This window comes from Dromiciops gliroides, chromosome 3, assembly GCF_019393635.1.
Source record: "Dromiciops gliroides isolate mDroGli1 chromosome 3, mDroGli1.pri, whole genome shotgun sequence".
NCBI classification, from domain to species: Eukaryota; Metazoa; Chordata; class Mammalia; order Microbiotheria; family Microbiotheriidae; genus Dromiciops; species Dromiciops gliroides.
The window spans coordinates 420,189,231-420,206,662 of record NC_057863.1 but is presented as its reverse complement, the minus strand read 5'-3'; the positions used below and the strand labels follow the sequence as shown (position 1 = coordinate 420,206,662).

The following is a 17,432-nucleotide window of genomic DNA, read 5'->3' as shown; positions in this document are numbered from 1 at the left end:
TTCAAAATATTTCTAATAAATATTAAAAGTTTTCAGTTTCTCCTAAGTGGGGAAGGTATATTATTTTTATAGAAAGCAACATAACTCATGGAAATTTTGAATTTTAGGAAAAATTATTCTTCCATTTTTACCATTCTCTATAAAATACATACTTAGGTGGAAGTTTGGAACCACCTGAAGAGAGCAAAAATTTCACAATAAATCAGATCATAAACTCATTAAATTTAAAATCCATGACTAGTTGAAGGAGAGGTTTCAGAATAAATGATTACGATATGTTAGATTCATAATTCACTAAAGCTAATTTACTTAGTTTCTCTGTCATGTTTTGTTTTAGTGCGGTATGGTGTGGTGTGGTGGTGGTGGGGTGTATGTGTGTGAATGTGTGTCTTTTAAATCTTGGCACCTATGAGACACAGATGATAACTTAAAGCTAAATTCAAAACAATTTTGCAATGCTTAACTTAAATGTGTTATTCTTAGATTCCTTTATTCCCCAAAGCTACTAAAGATTATGAACCAATTGGTAATCTCAATCAGGTTCACTAGAAAACAATGCTGCATTTTAAAATTTTTGTTCTCTTATTATCCACTACAACTCTACTACCAGAACAGGATTGTTAATAATCAAAGATTCAGGCATGTCAATTTTGTCAATTGATGGAATAAATTTTTTTAAAAACTTTTAATATTTTTGCTATTGTAATTCCTATCTGAGCAAACACATTTTAAATACAAGAAGATATTATAATTTTACTTTTAAATAAAATTTTCATCCTACTGTCTCTAGTATGTGCAAATGAACTGCATCAACTAACACAGCTTAGTCCTTTGAGATATAAATTATAACAAAATGATCCTTTATCTTATTTATTACTGATGAAATTCCTTCTCTAAAAAACTTTTTGGGAAAGATCCAGTCCAATTCCATTTTGGATGGTTTTTGTTGTTATTGTTTTTTGCTTTAGATTTTGGATGCTTTGATTTTACCATATTCTTCTCAAAGTAGTATTATTCCAGTCACAGTACTCTCAAAGAATATAAAATTATAGAAGTACTTACTGAAGGTCCTGGGCGACCTCGTATTCCAGTTACCTAAACAAAGAAAATCATCATTAAAATACAAGGTATTTTTCCTCACAGTTCTAAGAATAAAATTAATGTGCATTTGAGAAAATTAACATGGGCTAAACTAGCTACCTTCTTGATAGTCTATGATCTAACAAAAGTCTTATATATTTCTAATACCTGTGTCAAAGTTATATCAGCTATCAAAAAGTAAACATAAATTCAAAGATTAACCTAACAAGAAATATCATCTGAACCGCTAGCATTTCATGACTCACCATAAATATTATACCAACATTTTCATACAATGACAAGAACTCACTTGCTCATTTAATGTCTAAAAATATCAGAAAGAACACCTGAGTAATAAATGTCTAATTGATCATCCCTGTTTCATGTGACATGAACAGGGCTCTTTTGCTCCATCATAGGGAAATTTCATCAGATTTTCAATTACTTATAAATCAAAACATATTCTGTGGGAATTTCATCAGAATCAATGAGATTTTTGTTTCTGTCAATTTGAATTAATGAAACACTTTTTTCACTTTTCTCTCTGGATGATAGAGTTATCATCACATAATTCTTTTTTTGTTTTTATTTTATATATATATATATTTATACAACATCATTCTTACATGCATGGAGCCACTCAACCTTCATTGCACAACTGTGGAGTAAAATTCATTTTTTCAAATGCCATATTTTTGTCCTTTGGTAAAGTTGAATAAAAATTTAAGAACTTATTATTTTAGATTCAAGTGCTATCATTAACAAATAAACTCTAAAACTCTTACATTTCAAGTTTCTGAACTGCATACATGCAGTTGGATCAGTGCTTCTCAACTCAAGAAATAGTTTTCACATGTTTTTCTATCAAAAAGAAATGTTTAATTCTATAAAAATTACATAGGGGGAAAGGACAAATACTTACAACTGGTACTAATCCAGGTTCTCCTTTTTGTCCCTATAGAAAATAAAATTATTGAAATTATCATTAATGAACAATCTTACCAAATGATGTTTTTACTACTATATGATACCTAACCATAGGAAAATCCCGCATGGAAGTTGGGGGAAATAGGGTTATAATATTTTTGTGTACATAGCTAACAAACATCAATGGGCAGCCAATAAGAAAGGATTATCAAGAGGCAAAGTTTCAATTCCTTCTTATCTTCTATCTTTATGAAGATGAGTATATAGGAAATAATTCACTTTAGCAGGAGCAAGTGGGAATCCAATTCAACAACTAAGTGTCTCATGCATAAGACACTGTCTAGTTCTCTAGGTACTAGAGATTTAAAGATGAAAAATTACACAGTTCCTTAAGAAGCTTAAGATCAAATAAAGAGATCTACAATTCAATGAAAGGCATGGAGAGCCACACTCATTGCAATAGGAAAAGTAATGGCTAAAGATTTTTAAAAATCAGAAAAAAATTATTGAATTTAATCATTTACATTTGATGAAATATACTCAAGCTACTTAAGAAAGTGACAGATGTTGCTACAATGCTAAGGTAATTAACTGCTGAGATAGAATGAATTACATGGAAAGTTTCTAAGGATTAAAATCTTATGGCATCTTTTAAAAAGGAAAATAGAAAGCCCTCGTGATTTCAGATTAGTGAATTTAACCTCAGTACTAAGAAGAAGCCGTCAATCAATTAGTAACAACTGCAATAATATAAGAGTGGGAGAAGGGGAATAGCATGGGTGTTTGAAGGTTAAATTATGTCAAATTAATTTAATTTTCCTTAATGGTAGATATGATAGATATATTCAATATTGCTTTCAGTAAATCATTGTATTCACACATATTCTTATTTTATTTTATTTATTTATTTTTTGGTGAGTCAATTGGGGTTAAGTGACTTGCCCAGGGTCACACAGCTAGTAAGTATTAAGTGTCTGAGGCCAGATTTGAACTCAGGTACTCCTGACTCCAGGGCTGGTGCTCTATCCACTGCGCCACCTAGCTGCCCCCCCCACATATTCTTATAGACAGGCTGGGTATATAAAATAAAAAATATATTGATATGGTTAAAGAGTGGCAAATAATAGAAGATTGTGACTTCTGCATAAGGGAATAGGGTTTATAAAGGGACTGAGGGAGAGTGGAGGAAATGTGGAAGGGGAGAGGAATAAATAGGCCACCCCTGGGATCTATTCTGGTCAATATCTGTAGTGATGAATTGAATAAAGACATAGAGAACATACTCATGGAATTTGTATATGTTACTAATACAGACTGAGTAGCTAATATAATTCAGAATGTTTAATGACATTAACATGGTCCCACAAAAGGGACAAGGTTTAATAAAGAAGAATAGCTTTGGGACAAAGGATGAAAATTTTAAAATTAAGACAAATACAGAATAGAGAATATTGAGTACAAAATGTCCCCTAGGATTTTGATGAAACTATCTTGTGGGGAGACAGAATAGCTCTGTTTTCAAAGATTTTAAAAATGTATTATCTATTTATTTTTAAGCATTCTTTTCTTTGTAAGTTTTGAGTTCCAAATTCTCTTCCTTTCCACCACTTCCCAAACCCACTTTGAATGCATGCAATATGATATCAATTATACATGTGAAGTCATGAAAACCATATTTCCATATTTGCCATGTTTTTAAAAAGCAAGCAAAATTAAGGGAGAAAATTATACTTGAATTTGCATTCAGAATTAATTAGTTCCCTCTTTTTTTCATCATGGATCTTTTGGAATTGTTTTGGATCACAGTATTGATCAGAGTAGCCAAGTCTTTCACAGTTGATCATCATTTACTGGCAGCTAGGTGGTGGAGTGCCAGGTCTGGAGTTAGGGAGACTCATCTTCCTGAGTTCCAATCTGGCCTCAGACATTTACTAGCTGTGTGACTTTGGGCAAGTCACATAACCATGTTTGCCTCAGTTTCCTCGATATAAAATGAGCTGGAAAAAGAAATGACAAAACACTCTAGTATCCTTGCCAAGAAAACTCCAAATGGCATCATAAAGATCATCACTGCAACATTCCCGTTACTCCGCACAATGATCTCTCATTTCTTCTCATTTCACCTTGTATCAGTTCATATAGACCTTGCCTTGTTTTTCTGAACCCACCCCCCTCATCATTTCTTTTAGCAAAATAGTTCTCTTTCACTGTTGGACCAATTTACTGCTCTACCAGTAGTTCATCTGCATACCTGTTTTCTCCTCATCCCCTCTAGCATTTTCCATTTTTGATAGGTGTGAGGTGGTACCTCGGTGTTATCTTAACTTGTATTTCCCTAGTCAATAGTGATTTAGAGCATTTTATATGAATATAGACAGCTTTGATTTCTTCTTCTGAAAACTGTTTATTTTCTTTGACCATTTATCAATTGGGGAATGGCTCTTGTTTTACAAGAGATTAGAAACAAAGGGAATTTCAAGGTAGGATTCTCATCTTTCTACTTGAAAATGGATCATGATTCTAGTCTCCGTGGCAAATTCTGGTTAGAATACTAATTAATTTCAAGTACCTGTACCAGATATGCTATATTATTCAATAAAATCTGAGTCATTTATGGATGTTCTTTTTATTTACCCAAGTGATGTTTTCTTTTCCTAAGCAAGGTAAAAACACAGATGATTTTCTTTTACATTGTTAGTTTAAAGGTAATAATCATGTACATTTTATCTACTACCCAAAGCAATAAGCTAACCTTGTTCTAGCTGTAGCAGAGGTAGTCAATAAATACTTAAATGGAAATTAATTTTCCTGAAGCTAGTAGTGGGGCAATAATCTTATCTGGCTGAATGGGGCAATAAATAGGTGATAGAAAGAAAAATAATTATAATAATTCTAAGAGCCTGTGTTTTCATGGTACTTTATAAAAACCCTTAGGCGAGCATGGGTACAAACTAGAATGAATGACATGCAAACAAAAGAAACATGAACTTACCTTTCTTCCTCTACCTATAAAAATAAAAGCACAGATATACCATGAGTATTTTTATAATTGAAAATTCTAGCTAAGTACTCACAAACACTATATTCCCAAATATTTATTTTTAAATCTGTGTCAACTATGCAACAGCTTAAAGTTATAGGCAAAAATTAACTGAAATCAAGACTTTACCATCAAAGGCAGACATTACTGAACATATTTATGACTAGATAAAAGCTTCAGAGTAACATAAAGTATTAATACTTTTGAAATACCCAGTGTTATTAAGCTATTCATCAAATAATATGTATGTAGCCTTTCCTAAAGTTATGGAATTATAAATAAAACTTATAAATATGAATTATTAATTGATAATTAATATACATACATTTAGAATTTTCCCTTTTGTCAAAAGCTTAATCAAGCTTACATAAATTTGTTATTGGCAATATGTAAGATATATCATACGAAATACTTTTCATAGCATCATGGAGTCTTAGAATTGAATGAGATCAGAGATTTAAGACTGAAGATGAACTTTGGATTCATCTTTTTTTTTCTTCTAATCTCCTTCCTACCTGAGCCTTCCTACCAAATGCTTTTTACAGTCTCCCTGAAAAGTGATCCTCTAGACCTTGTTTGGTCCATGATGAGAATTCACTACTGAGGCAATCTGTTAAATTTTTCCAAATTGTTAGAAAGTTCTTTATATTAAGCTAAAATTTAAGACCTTATAACTTCAATCAAATGGCCTTGCATTTGATCTTTGAGACCAGGCAGAATAAATCTAATTAGTTTTCCATATACCAATTCTTCAAATATTTGAGACTGGGGAATTTTTTACTTCTAAATTCTTCACTTTACATTTTAAATTTCATCCTACTACAAATACTGCATAAAAATCCCAAACATACTCACCCACCTTATTCTCAGATACATACTTGTCTCTAATGTTTTATATGCCCATAAATAGTTTTTTATCTAACATTCACATACAGATATGCCTTTTCATGTACCACATTTCTGCTTCTAAATTCACTCCTATCTTACCTTAAATGCTATATTTTCCTCATTTCTACCTACAACTACCCAAATGTCTAAAGAGTTTGGAGTATTTCTTAGTCAATGCATATATGGAACCTGAGCACTATATTATTTATATTTTTTAAATTTCCTCTATAATTTATGCCCTAGAGATGGGGTAAGAGATGGGATAGTTGGCAAACGAGTTTACGTACTATGGAAAACTGATTGGGTACATTCTATATCACTAAAATACTTCCTAGACAATCTGTATATTCTCTATAGTTACTGTTTTACAAATGATTCCATCACAACTAGGGCAGCAAGTAATTATTTATTAAGTAGAATAAAGCAACAGGGTTGGACATCCTAAAAATTGGCCAGATGTTGCCATATAAGATCTTGGTAGAATTTTCAGGGGTCCTGGGCTACTACCATTCCCTTCCCACCTTCTTCAAAGGGAAACCTGATGAAGTCCAAAGTTGAAATTTGGTGAACTGAGCCTGTATAACTTCTAATGATAAACATTGTTAATCAACCCTCTGAGTAAAATAGCAAATTTCCAGCATTCTTACCAAAAGTGGGATTACTGCCAACACCGGTTGTACTTGGACAGACAGGACAGCACTCTCCAGAAGGAGTGATGGGGTCTGCACAATCTAACACTTCCTGGCACTGGATCTGGTCACAAAGAATGGCCCCATTATCACAGACACAGATCTGACAAGGGGCTGGTTTCCAAATATCTCTGTTCAAGTACATCTGACCATTCTGTGTGCAGGCTATTTCTTCATCATATCCATCTAGGGAAAAAATAAGAAAAGAGGGAATGTTACTGATACTTTGAAGTTTCTGAATCCAAAAATAATTACAAGGAAAGTCAGTCAGTCAACAACATTCTCCAAGCACACACCAGATGATATGTTTAAAAAAAGAAAGAAAAAAAATAGGGCCAGGAATTTAGGAAATGAAGGTGATTTATTTTTTATTTTGTTGTTGTTTTTAGTGAGGCAATTGGGGTTAAGTGACTTGCCCAGGGTCACACAGCTAGTAAGTGTTAAGTGTCTGAGGCCGGATTTGAACTCAGGTACTCCTGACTCCAGGGCTGGTGCTCTATCCACTGTGCTACCTAGCTGCCCTGAAGGTGATTTTTAAAAAACAAAAAATATCAATAAAATATATTAAAAGTAAATGAGGGGCAGCTAGGTGGCACAGTGGATAGAGTACCGGCCCTGGATTCAGGAAAACCTGAGTTCAAATCCAGCCTCAGACATTTGACACTTACTAGCTGTGTGACCCTGGGCAAGTCACTTAACCCCAATTGCCTCACCAAAAAAAAAAGTAAATGAATGGGGTACCTAAATCCCAAGGGCATAGAGAGAAAAAGAATCATCAATAAGAGATGGGCTTCAGGGGCAGCTAGGTGGCGCAATGGATAAAGCATCAGCCCTGGATTCAGGAGTGCCTGAGTTCAAATCCAGCCTCAGACACTTGACACTTACTAGCTGTGTGACCCTGGGCAAGTCACTTAACCCCAATTGCCTCACCAAAAAAAAAGTAAATGAATGGGGTACCTAAATCCCAAGGGCATAGAGAGAAAAAGAATCATCAATAAGAGATGGGCTTCAGGGGCAGCTAGGTGGCGCAATGGATAAAGCATCAGCCCTGGATTCAGGAGTACCTGAGTTCAAATCCAGCCTCAGACACTTGACACTTACTAGCTGTGTGACCCTGGGCAAGTCATTTAACCCTCATAGCCCCCCCCCCCCAAAAAAAAGCAAAAATAAGAGATGGGCTTCATAAAAGATGGAAATTTTGAGACAGATTTTTAAATACCATAAAGCTATTTTAAAGTGGAAAGAACAATTCAGGCTAAAAAACAAAACAGAGTTCTAAAAATTAATGTGAAATGACAGCTCAAAGGAGTGCCAGTGTAGATTGTCTCAAGGTAAGATAAACTTTCTGTCATCTCATGATGACCTTCTCTATACTACCAATTGTGGCTCCATCAACTTCATAGTGACTAATGGAATAGACCAAAAAAGAGAGAAAAACATCAAATAAAGCTGATGAACTAGCCAAAGAGTTGTTGTTGTTGTTCAGTTGTTTTGGTTGTGTCTGGCTCTTCATGACCCCATTTGGGGGTTTTCTTGGCAAAGATACTGAAGTGGTTCACTACTTCCTTCTCCAGCTCATTTTACAGATGAAGAACTGAAGCAAACAGGGTTAAGTGACTTGCCCAGGGTCACACAGTTAGTGTTTGAGGCCAAATTTAAACTCAGAAAGAGGAATCTTCCTGATTTCAGGCCCAGCATTCTATTCAGTGTGTCACTTAGCTGCCCTAAAGTGTTTTAATCATTCTTAAATACTTCAAGGAGTCATGATTTTTTTTTCATGTGGGCACATTCTCTACCAAAAAGACTATAATTCTCCCTATACTATAGTAGAAAGTTTGATGAGTTACTGTGACCAAAAATCACCACCAGATGACCAACCCTCTGGTAAGGAGGCTATTTGACCTCAGCCAGGGTGCGCCTCAGATAATGGAGATCATTGCACAATGATACTAGAAGCATTTTTAGATGGATGGAACTAGTGGCAAAGCTTTCAAAATCCAACAGTTCTCTCCACATCATAAAGGCATAGGAAGAGGACTGAAATATACAATCAGGAAAAGCTAAATCTAATCCTGAGTTGTGAAGACCCATCAACCTTCTGAAACAAGGTTTTCTCTTAAACCATAATGAAAAAAGGGACATGATTTCGTCTTCTTTACCTCAAAATCAGATTTTCATGAAGGAAAAATACCAAAACAACATAATAAATTGCTATATTATCTCTGCTAAACATTTTCCTTAATCTTATCTTAAAATTATGCACAATTTTTAAAACATCATGATGAAATATAACATGCTGGCATTAGAATTTACATTTCCTTCTTGGGCACAAAAGCTATAGTACATACAAATCATATATCAATAACTTTTTTTTTTTACAAACACAAACCTTGGCATTCCCAAATAAAACTAAAAGAAAATAAATGTGTTTGCTCACCCTGCATCACTTATGTGAGTTTGCCATGTAATGAGACTTACATATGCCTTTAAATGAAAGCTCAGGAAAATAGTTTCAATGGGAAGTAAAACCATTAGCAAAAGCATAATGTATTTTTCCACTATGATACTAAAATCTGCCTTCTTAAGCTATACCACGGTATTTATCTCACCACTCTCTTGGGTATATTACGTAATTTTCTGTCTAACATATTTAACCATTCTTACCAGATGTTTAACATATGGAAAAATGCTTCCTGGGTGTGGCACCATCATAGCTGTTTCTGCTTTTCAGATGAAGAATAAGTTCATCCTCCTCCTCATCAAAAGACCTTTATCTCCCTCCAACCATATGCCCAGATTTTTTCCAAGCATTACAAATGAAAAACAAATCAAATAAATCAAATGAGGTAATAAATGTAAAGTGTTTTGCAACCATAAAGCACTATATCAGCAATAACTATTATTATTATTATATAATTATTATCATTTTATAGCCTTTTTACTCACATAGTGACCCAAGTCACAAATCTACCTTTCATACAAAGAACTTCCAATAAAAGAAACAATGAATAATATTTCATTAAGAAGAGTGCTAGCGAATGTTTAACTAGCCTTCTAAAAAATTGTACATAGGACACCCTTTGAAATTTAATTTCCATTATTAACATTTTCTCCTGTGAGAAAATAATTATTAATGATGGATTTCTAGGGGAGACCCAGAGATCAGTTTTATTGCTCTTTCTCCCTCATCCTAGAAAGTTCAGCTCTTTCTGGGACAAGCCCAGGTGAACAAAAATAATGGAGACTGATTCTTTTGTTTAGCTAGGTGAAGAAGCTCACCTAAACACTAGAATTTGCCCTTTTGCATACTTTTAGACCACCCTCAAGTCATGTCAATCAATGAAGCTGAATGATACTATAACTAATTAGCTTAGATCAATGTATAATGACCGGTCTCTATCTACAGAGGATAAAACCCTCAGCCACACCAGGGTCCCTTTTTTTCAGGGCAATGAGGGTCAAGTGACTTGCCCAAAGTCATACAGCTAGTAAGTGTCAAGTGTCAGAGGCTGGGTTTGAACTCAGGTCCTTCTGAATCCAGGGCCAGTGCTGCCCCAAGGGTTGCTTTATTTTTTGCCCTCTCTTGCCCTTCTCTCTGGCCTCTCTCTGGCTTGATGCACATTCTTCCTTTTAGGAGTATGTAGGTATGAAGGCCTGAGAATATGAGAAGTTAGGGAGGCACATCAATTCTTCACTGGTATATATAATATTAATAATAAATGCTTACTGCCAAAACAGATGCAATAGTCATTAATATATATTTCATATATATATAATATATATATTAATGGCTATTGCATCTGTTTTGGCAGTATATATATGTATATATATATATATATATATATATATATATATATATATATATATATAGTGGGGGCAGCTAGGTGGTACAGTGGATAAAGCACTGGCCTTGGATTCAGGAGGACTTGAGTTCAAATCCAACCTCAGACACATGACACTTAACTAGCTGTGTGACCCTGGGCAAGTCACTTAAGCCTCGTTGCCCTGCCCCCCCCAATATTATATATAAATTTATCATTTATATTTATAAATTAATTTATAAAACACAGTTTCAGGCAACAATTTAAAAAAACAGACTCCATCACTTTAAACAAGCAACAAAACATTAAATAAAGCCTTCCTTTGTGGTGTTTGCCAGTTTCTAAGGTATAGATGCTGACATTGAATATCTGACCACTGGTTTTCCTGAGACAGTGTGAGCTGTCTCCAGGGACACCAGAGTTTGTATCCCAGATAGAGACTGGATTTAAAAAAAAATAGAAATCACTCAAAACCTGGGCCTCTATAATTCCACAGTGAATTCTTCTTCACTGCTTCACCTTTGTGGAGGCTCACTTATATACCTTCCCATGAACTCTTTGGCATCACTGACAAAACAAGAGCATGCCTGTGATAATGTTATTCATTATACTCCATGATTTTCTGAGAAGTCACTTATATTTGTAAATACCAAGCTTCCTTCCTTGAACAAGATTTCATGACATTTATGCAAACTGTACTACACAGGGTGTCCCCAAAGTCTTGGTGCACGTTTCAGCTTTGTGGCTGAAATGTGCACCAAGACTTTTGGGGTAACCTGTACTGTATTTTCTTTTTTCTTTTTTTTTTAAATTTAATTTTTTATTTTTTTGTGGGGGCAATGGGGCTTAAGTGACTTGCCCAAGGTCACAGCTAGTAAGTGTCAAGTGTCTCAGGCCAGATTTGAACTCAGGTACTCCTGAAACCAGGGCTGGTGCTTTATCCACTGCATCACCTAGCTGCCCGGTACTGTATATTCAATCAGCCTGAGTTTTGCTTCTGGATCCACAGGTCTAACAATGTATTAAATTCAATATAGGGGCAGCTAGGTGGCACAGTGGATAGAGAATTGGCCCTGGATTCAGGAGGTCCTGAGTTCAAATGTGGCCTCAGACACTTGACACTTACTAGCCGTGTGACCCTGGGCAAATCACTTAACCCCAATTGCTACACACACACACACACACACACACACACACACACACACACACACACACACAAACCAAACAAAAAAAAATTCAATATAGTTCAACAAGTGCTATACATTTACCACTGCACTAGGTTCCATACCAAAACAATAGTATAGTCTCTACCCTCATGGTGTTCAATCTAAGTTAAGACCTGCATACTTGAAACTATCAGAAAGAGTGAAGAAAGAAAGAAAAAAATAGAATAATTCAAGATCATTGCAAAGCAGTGTTAGTTAAATTAAAAGGTGCGACATAGCCTAACTGCCAAAACCGAAAGGGGAGAAGTTCCTGTCTGTCATTATTTCTAGGCCAGGTAGGAAAAATGACAATTTTTTCTCTCTTTTTCTCTGTCTGTCTCTCTGTCTCTGTGTTTGCCCCTCTCCCCTTACTCTCTCACTCTTGCTCTGTCTCATTTACTTATGGATTTAGAGTTAGGAAGATTGAGTTTAAATCCCATTTCAGATACTAGTATTGTGACCCTGGACAAATCACCACTTCTGCCTGCTCAATGTCCTCATCTGTAAAACAGAGATAATAGCAAATACTTCCTAGAGTTGTGAGGACAAAATAAGCCATCAGGCTCAACTTGAAAACCTTAGCCTGAAGGTCATAGGGCCATAGATTTATAGCCTCCTTGGAACCCTTGAGGTCTAGCCCCCTCATTTTACTGATGAGGAAACTGAGACCAGAGAAATAAAGTGACTTGTTTATGTCTATGATCACTTAGGTAGAAAGTAGTAAAAAAAAAAAAGGGGGCGGGGGGAGCAACTAGGTGGTGCAGTAGATAGAGCACTGGTGCTCAGGTCCTGGATTTAGGAGGACCTGAGTTCAAATCCGACCTCAGACTCTTGACACTTACTAGCTGTGTGACTCTGGGCAAGTCCCTTAATCCCCATTCCCCAGGAAAAAAAAAAAAAGAAAAGAAAGTAGCAGAACCAGGATTCAAATCTAGGTTATATCTCTCCATAGTCAATTTTTCCCCCCTATAGTATGCTGAGGGTTTTGGAGGATCACTAGGAGAGTTATTTGGGTCACTGATTTTTTTTTTCTTCAAATGATAATGGTGGAAGTCAGTCCAAATGTCATTGCAGTCCTTTTTGCCTTGGGATTTGACATTTAGATGGAAAAGTAACAAGGAAAAGTAACAAGGGCATTGTTTGGAATGCCCTTAAATGTTGGCCACTTCTGGGAACCAGAACTTTCTCTTCTCCCTGCTCCCTCCCCAATTCTCCCTACTCCCCAACATTGCAGATGGCACAAATATGTATTCAACTTCTCTCATTCACTTTGAATGAATGTATGTATAAAGAAACTGTGGTTAGAAAGAACAGAATGTGTCACGATTGTCACACATTTAAAATGTATCCATGCCTTTTGTGGTGAGGTTACCATTTCCTTTTTCAACTGCTTTCATGGCTTAGCAAGGATGGAGGCCAGACCTTGGAATCAGGAAAAACTGGGTTTGAGTTAGGATTGTGACTCGTTCTGACCATGTGGCCCGGGATAAGTTCACTTCACCTCTCAGAGAAGTTGTTGATCTTCATTGGTAAGGGAAGTTGTTCATTGGAAGCACCCTACACTACTGAAATCACAGTTTCAATTTCTTTTAAAAAAAGAGAAAGCTTTGAAAGCGACATTTGGAGTCAATCAGCATTTATTAAGCACTTATAATGTTTCAAATACTGTATATTTATAGATTTATTATTATTCTGATATTCCCTTCATTGTTATTATCATTACTGTCTTCTTTGAACCCTACATTATCCACACAAATGAACAGTTTCTCAAGAAGCCTAGAGGCTTAAAAAAAAAAAAGTTGGGGCATTACATACTTGGACAAGAAAATTTTTTAATAAAATGTGAAAAATTACTCCTGACCAATAATATTTATATCATATTTCTTTAGGGTAGTGTTATTCTTTTAGGTGTAATAATGCCCATGAATATGGAATAGTTGAGTAAAAGTTTCATAAGATAGTTTAAATTTTTATAGGCCTTATGAATTTTATTTGGGGGTGGGGGCGAGCCTCAGGAATGTTGATTTTTTTTTAAGCTGCTATCTGATTATTTTATCCTCACACAATGTCCCAACTAATCAATCCAAACCATTATGAATCATCACCACAGCTGTGTTGGCACTGCTGTCTTAGATATGAGAACTGCCTTCTGTGACCATGTTTTCTTTGGGAATGAGTCCACTGTGCTCTATTCTGCCTGCTTGCTTGAGTTTCATTTTTCCCTCCATCTTAAATTGGTTTTAGTTTTTATATTCAGTTATTAATCACTAGGTGGCAGACAAAACCCACCAACCAGCAACAATAACCCGAGTGATCAGCAAATGGGAACACCCAGAAGAGGCCACACCCAGGGCCTGTTGTCTTTTTTATGTAACTTTCCTCATGCTTGGACTTCTCACAGAGGACTGTCCATGATGCAGCTATTTCTTTATTTGATTACTTGGGAAGGGCTTAGATTGGGGGGGGGGGGGCAGCAGAGAGGAGAGGGCAGGGAAGAAGGCTCAAAAACACATACAAAGAATGTATTTTAAAACAGTACTTTCAGTTTTTATATTAACTTTTTTTTTTTAAACACTAAATTCAGCAGCCAATTTAGTCCACTCAGACCATCTTCTGTTATTTTAGTTCTGTACTCTCTATGCCTGAATAACACAGAAGGGAGGCATATTTGACAACTTTTAACCTAGTTCCTGATGATGAAACAACTCAATGAGCAGCCTGACCTAGGACATTTATAATCAGATTTTCCATCCCTTCACACAGAGGGAGGTGCTAGCTATGCAATCCATTTGGAAAACAAGAGAAATCTGCTACTCTGTGCCCCCCTCCAGCACGCACACACCCTACTACCACCACCAGTGGCATTGAGTTCAAATCTTTTCCTAAGAAAGGGAAATAGCAGTCATCGCTGTCTCTTGTGAACTGATGACTCTTCTTGGACAAAGTCTGTCTTCCCTGACCCATAAAACTAAAAACACCACCTTTAGTGGTTATCTACCCCTAAAACTACATAAAACACCACCTTTAGGAGTTATCTTTGCTAGAATTAGCCCTCTTTATATATAGCCCCTTTCCTTAGCCTGGGGATCGCTCGTGTTTACATGTCCTTATAAGGAAGATCCCTTAGAGTTATTATTTCTTTTGTGCCTCACAATTGTAGCAAAGTGCTAAGTACACAATATATCAAAGAACACAATATATCATATCTTGGATTTCTGGCTGCACAAAACTTAAAGGTCATCTATTCTAATCCCTTCATTTTACAGATGAGGAAACCCGAGGCCAAGAGGGATTAGGGGACTTTTCCAAAGTTATACAAGTCAGAAGAAATAGTAGAACTAGAATTCAAACAAAATTTCTCTAACTCTAAAACTGAGGCTCTCTCCCCTGAAACCAAACTATTGCCTCTAGCTAACTACTAATCCGGTGATATCCATTCACTGATTTTCATTTTGCTAAACTACTGATTATTCTCTTAGATGCAAACATTTAATTTGGATTATTTCTCCACCTTTTCTAACAACAGCAACAAAAGATTAGCAACTAACTAGTTTTAAACTTGAGGCAAATCTATGGAATACATTAGTTGACATTGCTATCCAAACATTATTTATTTATTTATTTATTTGGGTGACACAATTGGGGTTAAGTGACTTGCCCAGGGTCACACAGCTAGTAAGTGTTAAGTGTCTGAGGCCAAATTTGAACTCAGGTCCTCCTGAATCCAGGGCCAGTGCTCTATCCACTGGGCCACCTAGTTGCCCCAATCCAAACATTATTAAGAGTTCTGACTCAATTGCACCAAAAACATGTCATCACAATACTGTTCTCTATAAAGTCAAAATTATAATTGTCTGTAATAAATATGCAATGCTCACCTGATCACCTTTTGTCCTAGCAACCAAGCTTTCAGTCTGCTAATACATAAAACTCTCCAAAGCTATATTTCAGATGGTATGTGGTAAAACCAACTGTGAAGAGAACTGAGCATGGCATCTATTTCTATGAACTTTGAATTCAATAGTATAGCAAGTTTAAGTCCAGTTCTGAAATATTAATCATCTGGTTTGACAAGTCTCAAATTGCTGTCGATTTTTCAAGTCTCAAAAATACATAGATTTTGTAATGGGCAAAGTCATCACAGGGAGGCACAATAATGTCCTTAGGTCTTTTTAAAAAATGCATTTGACAATAATCCTTTTTGACTAAATTCAGAATCCTCCTTTGACCAATGGATGAGAGAGAGAGAGAGAGAGAGAGAGAGAGAGAGAGAGAGAGAGAGAGAGAGAGAGAGAGAGAGAGAGAACTTTAGATGATGAAAGTCATTTTGGTACCATCTAGGGACTAAAAAGAATCTTCTTTTTTCACAGTTCTGGATTGAAGTATGAGATTTAAATGAGAGCATATACTGAATGATTTGCTATTACATATCCAGAGATTACCCAAGCTAGAGATTTCTGGGCTACTTATCCAAAGGAACAGCTAAAGCCAAGTCCATAGAACCCTAAAATAATACTTAGTGTGATACAAGGTATTACATTAATTCTAGATTACCATACCCTAAAACCTTACATATATACAAGGTTTTAACCCATATAACATTGTGTATTGTTTTAAAGGATGTTAAAAATTGATCACAAAAGAAATTCTTCAGAAAAAAGCAAAGTTTTAGAGTATGATGTACTTTTAGAATCAATTTTTCTCTCTACATTTTGGCTTCTTTCTCAGAATTTTTTGTCCCTTCAAGCAATTTGACCTAACTCTTCATTCTTTGTCAGGCTGTATAGAAAGATCAGACTTCATTCTCACTTTGTCTACCACAAAATTCCCTCTGCTCATTCAGTTTTGCAACAGCCTTTGCCGATATGATTTTATTGTTCACTAAACTTCTTAGCTCATATATCTTGCTGGTTCTTTTATACTAAATACTTTATCAAATATTACTTCCTAATATTTTACTACTAAGGTTTCTAATTCCTTTAAGAAGAGAATTAATAAAGCTTCATCATCTTTCTTGCCCTTAAATACTTCTTACTTGGAGAGGTCATTAAAAAAAACCTGCTATAATGATTTTTTTTTAAATTAAGCTAGCCCAGTCCTGAGGATAACCCAACTATACCAAAATGCAAAGAAAGACACCAGGGATTCTCCTGAATCCCCTTTAGTGCTCACATCTAAGAGAGAGAGAAAGAGAGAGAGAGAGAGAGAGAGAGAGAGAGAGAGAGAGAGAGAGAGAGAGAGAGAGAGAGAGAGAGAGAGAGAGAGAGAGAGGGAGAGAGAGGGAGAGAGAGAGAGAGAGGGAGAGAGAGGGAGAGAGAGGGAGAGAGAGGGAGAGAGATGAAGAGAGAGTGCAAAAATGCACCAGGCTTCTCAGAATAGAGTCATAAATGCCTCGCTCATCTAATTTTATGTTACCTACATACACTTAGAGAGATGACTTAATGCCCAATTTCATTCTTACCAGTTCCACTGTATTCAATATACTTCTATGTTTCTATCAACATTAAAATTGTCAGAAAGAGAGTCAAGAAGGATTCTTATGGCTTTTCTTTCTGATACTCCCAGTATGGAATTTAAATTTTATTACCTTCCAGTGACCCCCCTCCACTTTTTCCCCATAATGCCTCACTAAACAATGTTTGAGACAATTAGCTCATTTCTTATCCCAGACCTAACATTTTCTCTTTCATAGTCACATTCATTTCCTGTAATACAGATTCATAATGATAAGTACCCCAACTTATTCAGTGAGGAATTTTAAATTCATGAGACAACAGAAACT

At 35.7% G+C, this 17,432-nt stretch overlaps 1 protein-coding gene across 1 annotated transcript in view; it reads right to left on the bottom strand.

Annotated features, from left to right (window-relative positions):
• Positions 1–17,432, bottom strand: part of COL5A2 (collagen type V alpha 2 chain) — a 201,670-nt gene that overhangs the window by 95,055 nt on the left and 89,183 nt on the right. The window contains 4 exon segments of the mRNA XM_043998231.1: positions 1,063–1,095; positions 2,003–2,035; positions 5,000–5,013; positions 6,583–6,810. Of these exon segments, the coding sequence (XP_043854166.1) occupies positions 1,063–1,095; positions 2,003–2,035; positions 5,000–5,013; positions 6,583–6,810 (308 nt within the window).